Here is a 10,352-nt window from a genome sequence, read left to right as displayed (position 1 = left end):
CGGGATCGTGTCGAGGACGCCGATGTCAGCCGGGAATCTCGATTTCGGAGTTATAAATCCCAGCTACGCGGGGAGAAAGAACCGGTTCGGGTATCTCGGTATCGGGGATCCGATGCCGAAGATTAAAGGGGTGTCGAAGTTGGATTTTGAGAGGGTTGGGAAAGGGGACTGTGAGGTGGCGAGGAGAGAATTTGGGCCCGGCTGTTTCGGCGGAGAGCCGTTCTTTGTGCCGGCGGCTGAGAGCGGAGGCGGGGATGAGGATGAGGGGTATTTGGTTTCTTACGTGCACGACGAGAATAAAGGGGAGTCGAGATTTATTGTGATGGATGCGAAGTCGCCGGAGCTTGAGGTCGTGGCGGAGGTGCTGCTGCCAAGGAGAGTGCCGTATGGATTTCATGGGCTTTTTGTTAGCCAGGCTGAGATCCAGTCGCAGCAACGAACTTAGCTTGGTGATTACAGAGTTCATTATCAAATTAAACCATTGATATAGCTGACAGTAAATACCAATAAGCATAGAAAGTTAGTACGATGTATACACCAGAATAATGCAGGATATTTGTCAAGGCTCTAATTACTGTACTTGGAATCAGATACTGATCTATCTTTACACTATAAGTATAAACTTGAGTATGCACTGTACTAGATCTGTATTCTAAGTAGACATGCAATTCAAGACTTCCATAAAATTTAGGGAATATTGCTTTTAGCCCCTAAAATAACAACAAGTATTCCCCTTCCCCCTCCCAAAGACTTTTTCAACGCTCCCAAATCCCCAAAAGTAAATTCATAATTCCTTGCACCCCAAAATTTGGAATTAAACTCCTCATGCATATTTTCAAACATATGAACCCCAAAATACCCTCGCTCACTCTTTCTAGTAGTCGGTCACCAGAGAATAGGGAATGTAGGCATTAATGGTGATTAGAAATGGGTTTTGGAAGGGGAAAAAAACCTCATTTGCCTTTAAATTCTAACCATCTTCTACCTCTCTCTCCTCCAACTCCCCCACCCCCCATAAAAAAATCCTCTTTGCTTACACCAACTACTTTCTTCCGGCTATTTAATTCTCCGCCATAGAGAAGCTATCTCTTCTCGACCGACAGCTCTCTGATATTTGTATCTATTCTCATTGTCGTGAAGTAATTTCAATTCATTATCGTGATTTTCTTTTAAAATATCAGTTGCTGAGGCAATTCCATTTGATCGACTGAATCATTGTGTTGCTCGATCGCTTCATCAATATTATGGGGCATAGCCTAATATGCAATAGACATATAGAGTATTAGTAAAAAAATAACTAATAACCAAGAGATAATATTGACAATAATTTTATATAATTCACGACTACTACAATGCTTATCCATCCTTGAAGCATGTTATCATCTTCTGATTTCTTTTATTTTTTTATTTTGGGGATATGTTGTCTTGGGCTACGTGACCTACCTGTGTCTCTAGCAACAGGTTCCTTATTCTTCTCTCTCTCTCTCTCTCTCTCTCTCTCTCTCTCTCTCTCCCTCTCTCTTCCTCTTTCTTCTTCTCTTTCTCCTTCTCCTTCTTCTGCTCCTTCCCCCGTAAAACTCTACCTAGTTCTTTAAAATCCTTCTCAAGTCTTTGATCTTGGCCCTAGAATTGTGGAAGCTATATAGTAGCTTGCTGAGCTTTAGCTACAACTGTGGCCAAACTTAGGAATCCCCAATGTCTCCTAGTCTCACGCAATTTGTGAGGGGAGGCCTTGACATAGTTCCCAATACTAGCTTCTTGGTTCCAGTAAGTTCATAGCACCACAACTGCACATGAGAGAAATAGAAGATCAACAACCAGTCTGTAATTTTAATAACAAATACATAATCATAATAACAAACTCGTAACCTTAACAATCAAACTGTAACTTTAACAAACAAATCTATAACCTTAATAACAAGTCTGTAAGTTTAATAACCAACCTATCTGCCACCTTAACAGCCATCATCTAACCTTAACAACCAATATGTAACCGTAACAACCAATTTGTATACACAGCAAATAATCCTTAATCCTAACAACTAATAACTATACGTAAGAACAAATTCCTAACCTTCATAATCAATTTTGCAAAAATTCTAGTCATTATTCTGTTGTAATGACCGTAAAATTGTGATACTAGTTAAAATAAATTTTTGGTATTTTAAAATATTATTTTTAAAAGAGTATTTGTATTTTTCTCGATTTTTTAGAATTTTCTATGATTTAATAATCTGATTATATATTTATTTAAATGATTTTGATATTTATAAATTAATTTAGTGCAATAAAAATTTCTGGGATTTATCCGTTGTGTTACTGATACTATTACGTATTATTTTAAATAATGCGTCGTATTATTATTACTATTACGTATTAATTCTTGTATTATGTTGAATTATTAATTACGTATTATTTGTGTAAATTATTGTATTATTTTAATTATTACGTATCAGTTGTCGTATTAGCATAACTGGTATGTTTTATCGTGTAGATAATTGTCACATAATTATTTGATTTTAAATGTAAGTAAATATATTTTTATTATTAATTATTTCCGTTTAATTGTACAATATGGGTATATTTCGACAGTTTTGTATCAACTGTTGTATTAGCTCAACATGTATGTTTTTAATTGTAGATAATTATTATGTAATTAGTTTAATTTTTAAGTACTGGAAATTATTTATTTTAATTATTTTTGTTTAAATACCTGAACTCATTTGAAAATAACCCCAGCTTTTGTTTCCCGCGTCGAACCCCCATCAGCTACACCAACAACCCCGTTTTCTCCCTCCTCTTCTTTTCAAAAAAAACGGCTGCACGCGCATCTCACTCAATATTTTATTTTAATTTTTTTAATTTTTTAATCCTTTTTTTTCTATTTAAACCCCCTCAGCCTCTCTCTCTCTCGTACTCTCTCTTTCTCTCTCTTCCTTTCTCTCTCTCTCTTGCTGTCGAGCTTGAGCTCGAGCTCCATCGCCGACCGCCGCCTCTCCGACCGCGCGCCGCTTCGACGCCGAGCTCATCGCCGCCGGCTCGGCCTCCCCGCACCCAGCAGTCGGCCTCCCCGCTGACCGCCGCCGCCTCTCCTCTCAACCGCCTCCAACACCACCGCACCCATCATCTCCTCTTCCTCCCCACCGCACTGCTCTTGACGCTCGTCGCCGCCCCACCGTCGACATCCTCTCAGCCTCGAACTCCGACCGCCGTCAGCCTCCACCGCCAGCTCCGCCCCTAGTTCCTCGCCTCAGTCCGCCGGAACTACCTCCAGCAACTCCTCTTCTTCCCTGTTCGCCGCTTCGCCGGCAGCCCCTCGAGCCGCCGCCTGAGCGCCGCTCACTCTCCTGCCCAGCGCTCCTCCTTCCACTTCGCCACTGTTAGCCGACGACACCGCCGCACCGCCGACGAATCGATCACCTCCGAGCTCAGTCTGCATCCCTGGTCGTCGCCCCGCCGCCGCCGAACCTCGTCGCCGCCACCGCGAGCAGCCGCCTCTACGCCGAGCAGCGAGCCGCTACACCGTCCGCCGCGACCCGCTCGTGGTCGACCCAGAGTTCGTCCGCCGTGTTCCAACCCGCGAGTCACATCAGACTCTCGCGGACTCGCCCCGTCACCGGTCGATTCCTGATCGATCAATTAACCCGAGGCGAAGATCCCGATATCCATTTGAACTTGATATTCAATTCTAGACGCACTCTGAATTAGATTAGCTCGTTGGCAAGATCCCTATTCTTGCATCAGTACAATGTTTAGATTGATTCAGATTTCATTATCCCATAACGGACTGTCGTCGTTACCGCCGAATAATTATTCGTTACAAATACGACGATCAGTCGGTGAACATATTGGATTGAGAACTATAGGTGTATAGAAACTGTTGGTGAGCTGAAATAGACTGTGGACAATAACGTCATGACCATTCACATTATCAATACCATATACGTGCGATGGCTGTACGGATTTATTTGGCGGAATGATATTAAAAATAATAATCTGGATAATAGATACTGTAAAGATAAAATAAAATAAAATTATTTTAGATTAGTTTATGATTTTTTTAGGATTTATTTGACAAAATAATCATTTTAAAATAATTATAATAAATTATTTTGGTGAAAAATCATTTTAGAGTAATTATAATAAAACAATAGAATTTATTTGACAAAAGAATTATTTTAGAATAATTATAGTTTAAAAGAATTTATTTTAGATTAAGTATCAATTTAGAATAATTTCAGTAATTCAAGAAAGTTTTATAAAAAGAATTGTTTTAGAACATTTATAAATATTTTTAAAAGATTTACTTTAGAAAAGGGATTATTATGAATGATTTATGTTTCTTAATTTTAATTATGTGATATGCTATGATATTGTTGAATATGATTAGTTGCAGTTATTACTCTTTGTTACGTTTGAGAACCGTTAGAAATGCATGACTAGTGTGGTCTGGTGTGTCCTGTTTAAGACTTAGAAACATGTGTGTATGTTGACCTTGATAAACAAAAGAGTTAGGATGGAGAAAGTCATGGTTCATGGGATCGGATACGACTGTTGATGTATCTTTCAGACTAGAACCAGTGAACCGTTTCGCACTGGGGTGGGTCTGAGGAGCAATGATCGGATATGTATTGTTTATTTCCAGGCTCGCACCAGTGAATCGTTTCGCACTTGGGTGGGTCTGAGGTGATGTGATATTGTGATTGTTGATTATTTCTAGCCTCGCACCAGTGAATCGTTTCGCACTGGGGTGGGTCTGAGGAGCGGTGATATTGTGATTATTGATTATTTCCAGGTACGCACCAGTGAATCGTTTTGCACTGGGGCGGGTCTGAGGTACTAGTGAGATGTGGTTAACCGGATATCCAATAATATGAACTTTGACTCTGTGTGAGATGTGAACCAGTGACCTGTATAGGATTGCTAGTTGCATGACTCGTTTCTTGGCTAATTATGAGTTCTTCTGAGACATAGGCTAGTTGTGTTTCTTTTCATACATAGATCGGGATTAATATTTAATTATTTACAATTCGAGACATATGGTATATACATGAGGGTTTCCTTGTTTGGATTATTTCGCTCGACGTACTACGTCTCGAGTTGTAGATTTTTAAGTATTAATTCTATCTATTGTGTGATCTTGTTGCTTGGATGATTAGTCTGATCGCTAGTTGCATGACCTCGTTACCTGATCGATTTTGGATGCTTTATGTTATCATGATTTAGTAGTGTTTTCATGTTGATTTGTGGATTTCAGTTGTACGTTCTTTCGTTGTTTCTGTTATCGTATCGTTTTTCGCATTAGATTTCCGTTCGTTCTATTCTTCCTTTTGGGATCTTGCCGTGCGCCATGCACCTGACGTACGCCTATTTTTTCTGGTGTACGTCAGACTTAGAAGAAGAACAGGTTCAGCTTGGAGATGCGCCAGAGCCGAGTATTCTCAGCAGGAGTGTCTTGTAGACGAAGCAGAAGAAGAGTTGAAGCTCAGTTATTCCTTTCAGTTTATTTTCATAGCATTTCCTTTTCCGCCTGATCATTGTATTTTATATTCTCCAGTATTTCATTCAGATAGTTTGTATAAGGGCATGTTTAGCCCGAATATTATGTCTGGATGATCATTTCAGTTGTGATATGTATCTTTTGGTTCTGAGTTGTTTATTATATTCTCATTACTGTGATCGAGGACCTGTGCCTTCGTTTGTATTTCTTGACGCTTAGCGAATTAGATTGAGAAGACGGAGTCTAGCACTTATCTCTTCTCAGTTTAATACGTCACGGGCTTGCTCACGTCCCGATTCTCTGGTATTTTGGGAAGCGGGGCGTGACATCTGTAGGCTGTCTAAAAATCACAATAGATAGCTGATTCCCCATCCAACACCGATGATGGAAGTTACAATCTGACGACTTCCAAAAGGCTATAATTTGAAAACTTTCACGTAGATCAATGAAGGTTACAATCTGACGACTTTCACAACAACTGATGAAAGCTCTAATCAACAACCTTCACAATCAACATCAGGAGTTACAATCTGACGACTCTCACATATCAAAGAGCTAAAGCAAATATTACAAAACGATGATCTTTGCAACGCTCTGACAGAAAGAGACTACAAATCAACGGTCTCTTTAAACCAAGACGCGGAAGTCCTCCCCGCGTACCAGCATCAAGACACAGTATTTTTAGCCGTTGACGCAACTCAAGCTCGGCCACTAACGCAGCGCAAACGCAGCTCTAAACGCTACAAATGCAGCTCAGATCCAGCTACCAATGCAGCTCATGTTCGGCTGTAAACGCAACCTCCAAAAGCTGCCAACGCAGCTTCCATCCGCTGCCAAACGCAGCTCTTAAATGCTGCTAAACTACCGCCAACGCAGCTTCCAAATCACTGCAAACGCAGCTCAGACGCAGCTTCCAAATCGTTGCAAACACAGCTTCCAGAAACTACGTCCGAGCTTCCAGACGCTGCGTTCGATCTTCCAGATACTGCGTTTGAACACAGTATTCACGCCAGAACACGGATTTTGCGTTTGACTCGTTCAAACACGGGCTGAACAGTTTCAAAACCGTTTCTCACGATCTGAGGGGATCACAACTCCACTCAGGAGTGATTTAAGAGGCGTTTACATCCCATTAGCCCCACTTAGGAGCGAATTAAGAGGGCAGTTACACCCTTTAATCCCATATAAATAACTAAGAAATCAGCTTAGTTCGGGGGTTGGATTTTGGAGGCTGGATCTTTCATCCTTCTTTTTGACAGCAAAGAAGAGATCTTTGGGGGGAATTGCTGGAGCTTTGGAGATCAGCAACAGGAGCTTTCTTCATCCTTGGCTTATAGACCGATTTCGGTTAAATCAACTTTTTCATAGAGTTTCAAACTCGTTCAGAGTTCTCCACAACGTCAAATCGTGAGGAGGAGATATCGTTCCAATGAATCAAGACATTCGGATCGTCAACGGAGAGCAAACTCGAGCGAGCATTTGAGGGAGGCACTCCATCGCCACCGTGAAGAACCCAGAATTAAACAAAGGGGAGGATTTGCATCAATTCTCTTCTCTTTTGTAATCAGGAAATCCAATTATAACTGAGATTAAAGGAATACAAATCAATTTTCCTTTATTTCTTTTACTGCAAAATTTTCCACAAACAAAAGATGGCGACTCCGCTGGGGACTAGCTTCTCTGACGAAGAAGTGGTGGTGCAATCCGATGTTCATCTCACTGGAACGACGGTTGAAACTCTCGTCGTAGAGTTCGATCAAGCCAAGTATGAGGAAGCCCTCTCCTCCGGATCCTTTAGCCCCAAGGCTATGCGCAAGATCCATAAAGTCTCCAAAGAGACTAAAGGTCTAACTGCTCCAATTGTAGCCAAATCACCCAAGGAGGCCCTCCCCTTTGATCAAGATTGCTCGAACAGCCCCTCCTCTGAAGGAGTGGACTCAGCTTCTGCTAAACGAGTTGAAAGTTCTATACCCACGTCTTCGCAGCGGGTATTGGGTCATAAAAGGCCCATTGTAGCGATGAATTCCATCAACGCCAACAACCTAGCTGCAAAGGCCTTGAAAAAGGCCAAGAAGAACGTCGCTCGACAAAGGAGGAGATCCCTACGACGAGCACATCTCCGTGAATGTCGATCTTCAAGTTAACACGAGCTTCGTGTTTGTGAGCCTAAACACGACCAGGTGCTCTACGTTTCTGCTTCAGAACGCAAGCCTCGCGTCTATGAGCCTAAACATAGGCTCTGTGTGAATAAGACTGAATGCAGCCCTTGGTGGTGCATTGTACAGTCAAAACACAGCCTTTAGGAGTGCGTTCTATTAACTGAACGCAACTCTCAGGCATGCGTTTCAGAACCAAAAAGCAAATCTCAGGCATGCGTTTGGGGAACGAAATCCAGTACAGAACCGGAGTTCAAAACGAAATCTTCGTTAAGCTTTTTGAGAAAAGACAGATGAAAAGTCGGATGACTTTTGATTTAACCCAGCGGTCTATTTATAGACAGCTATGAGCTGTCAAATCAGGGCGAGATTCTAGGCCCAGAATCCCGCCAAACGTGGCCTGTGCGTCTACGTTGGTTGAGCTTCTGAACACAGAACTCAACTCTGCGTTCCAATTCCTTGACAATCCACCTATGCGTCTGCGTTGGTTGAGCTTCTGAACGCAAAGCTTAACTCTGCGTTCCAATTCTTTGGCAGTCCACCTGTGTATTTTAATGCAACCAAATGAATTTCTCGATGCTGGAAGCCAAGACATAGCCTCGAATAAATAGAGGAAGTAGATGTGGCCACCAAGGTGACCAAAACCGAGAAGAAACAGACGACTCCGCTGGGGAGTCTGTTGGATGAATACAAACAGATTACAATCGGCAATGGTAAAACGGTCAAATGTGATTCTGCGCACAACTCATTCTTCTAAATGGCTTAACATCCTAACGAAGATTAATGAAGCCACGAGATGCACACAACTCATTCTTCTAAATCGCTTAACGTTCCCACCAAGATTAATGAAGACAGGAGTTACGCGTAATTCATTCTTCTAAATGGCTCAACATCCCAAGATTCCCAACAAAGAGTAAGTTGAGCTGATCAAGAAAGGAAATAAAGTAAAATCCTCTGAGGCTATCCTCCTAACTAAATTTAGGATAAAGCCCTTCTCATGTGGGCTTGCGATTCTCTCTGTCTATGACGATGGATCTGTCTTAAGCCCAGAGGTGCTCAACCTCACGGAGGATGACCTCGTTGACAAGTTTGCAGCTGGTGTTTCTATGGTTGCTTCGCTATCCGTCGCTCTCTCTTACCCAACTCTTGCAGCGGCGCTTCACATGTTCATCAATACCTACAAGAACGTCCTTGCTGTTGCTGTCTTCTCTATTGCATCTGTCAAGAAGGCTGTTGCTCTTGCCTCTAAGGAAGAAAGGACGAGCCTGTCGGCGAGTCTAACGATGACTTGGGATTTAGTTGTTTGACTAAGTTTATTATCATCAAAATTCAAAAGTTATCTTGTTTGGTTCGAGGAAACAGAATTTCAGCGTTCCAACAACCAAGTTCACAATGTTTTCAAATCAGACGTAGTGAATAACCAACCAACTAAAATTTTGGGATCCAAAGTATTCCGAAAATTTGTCCCAGTCAACCACGAACTTTCGAAAACTTTGGAGAGAGTTCTGTAGGCTGTCTAAAAATCACAATAGATAGCTGATCCCCATCAAGCTTCAACAAACAAAAGCTACAAATAGAGGACTTTTCACATAGATCAAGAAGAGTTACAAATCAACGACACTTCTGACAGCTGATGAAAACTCTAAGAAGAGTTACAAATCAACGACACTTCTGACAGCTGATGAAAACTCTATTCAGTAGCCTTCATAACCAATTGTGATAGTTACAATCTGACGACTTTCACACCCCATAACAAGCAAAGATCAATGAGCTGTAACCTTTGCGATATTGTAATGGATGAGGTTACAAGCCAACAACCTCTCCCAAACGCAAAGTCCACCCCTGCGTTTCCCAAACTCAAAACGCATACGAACTGTGCGTTCTCCAATAGACATTCAGCTCTGCAACGCAGAGTTAAAATTCAAAACGCATACGAACTGTGCGTTCTCCAACAGACATTCAGCTCTGCAACGTAGAGTTAAAACTCAAAACGCATACGAACTGTGCGTTCTCCAACGGACATTAAACTCTGCAACACAGAGTTAAAACACAAAACGCATAGACTGTGCGTTCTTCAGCAAACACTCAACCCTGCGTCTCAAACTCAAGACGCAGAGCTGAGATTCAGCACACAAGCGGCCTGTGTGCATGCGGCCTGTGCGTTTCAAATCTCTAACAGAGATTTAACTCTGCGTCTCAAGCCTTAGGCGCAGAGTTAAGGCCCAGAATGCCAAGTTAGGCATTTGACTTGTTCAAACACAAGTTGAACGGCCTAACAACCATTTATCCCACGTTCTGAGGGATTCTCGCCCACTTAGGAGCGGATTTAGGGGTTGGTTACACCCCTTATCCCCCTATAAATAACTGCATTACTTAACTGAGTAGAGGGTGGATCGGTTTTAGCATCTAAACCGCATCGTGTTGGAGATTTGGAAATCAAAACCACCTGAAGTTGGGCTAAGAGGGGGAGTTTTCTGAAGATCAAGGAACTGCTCGGCAGTTAGTAAATCAAATCTTGGAGAATTCTTCACCAACAACAAATCTACTTTGCTATTAACCGAGCTTTCGGTTCTAACAACTCTGTTACAGAGTTTCAACTCGCTCTGAGTTCTTAAACTCGTTAAGAGTTCTTAATTAAACTTGCAATGCAAGCTAATTACACTAATCGATTATTTGGTTTTCAACAACTCTTTTCA

At 41.8% G+C, this 10,352-nt stretch overlaps 2 protein-coding genes across 2 annotated transcripts in view; both read left to right on the top strand.

The window, feature by feature from the left end:
- Window positions 1-635, top strand: part of LOC109837791 (zeaxanthin 7,8(7',8')-cleavage dioxygenase, chromoplastic) — a 2,127-nt gene extending 1,492 nt beyond the window's left edge. Inside the window, 1 exon segment of the mRNA XM_020406148.1 lies at window positions 1-635. This exon segment is cut by the window's left edge and continues 24 nt beyond it. Within this exon segment, the coding sequence (XP_020261737.1) occupies window positions 1-445 (445 nt within the window). The 3' untranslated portion in view covers window positions 446-635.
- LOC109838977 (60S acidic ribosomal protein P0-like) lies at window positions 8,538-8,963 on the top strand. Its single transcript, XM_020407408.1, has 2 exons — window positions 8,538-8,569; window positions 8,639-8,963. Exons 1-2 carry the CDS (start codon window positions 8,538-8,540, stop codon window positions 8,961-8,963), a joined length of 357 nt encoding a protein of 118 aa, XP_020262997.1.

This window comes from Asparagus officinalis, chromosome 4, assembly GCF_001876935.1.
Source record: "Asparagus officinalis chromosome 4, Aspof.V1, whole genome shotgun sequence".
Taxonomy (NCBI): Eukaryota; Viridiplantae; Streptophyta; class Magnoliopsida; order Asparagales; family Asparagaceae; genus Asparagus; species Asparagus officinalis.
This window is presented reverse-complemented; position numbering and strand designations above follow the sequence as displayed.

Excerpts from the sequence above, each read along its gene's own strand:
- LOC109838977 (XM_020407408.1), top strand. The coding sequence starts at position 8,538 with ATGGCTCAACATCCCAAGATTCCCAACAAAGA. Across the intron at positions 8,570-8,638 it reads CCCAAGATTCCCAACAAAGA|GATAAAGCCCTTCTCATGTG; the intron begins GTAAGTTGAGCT and ends AACTAAATTTAG.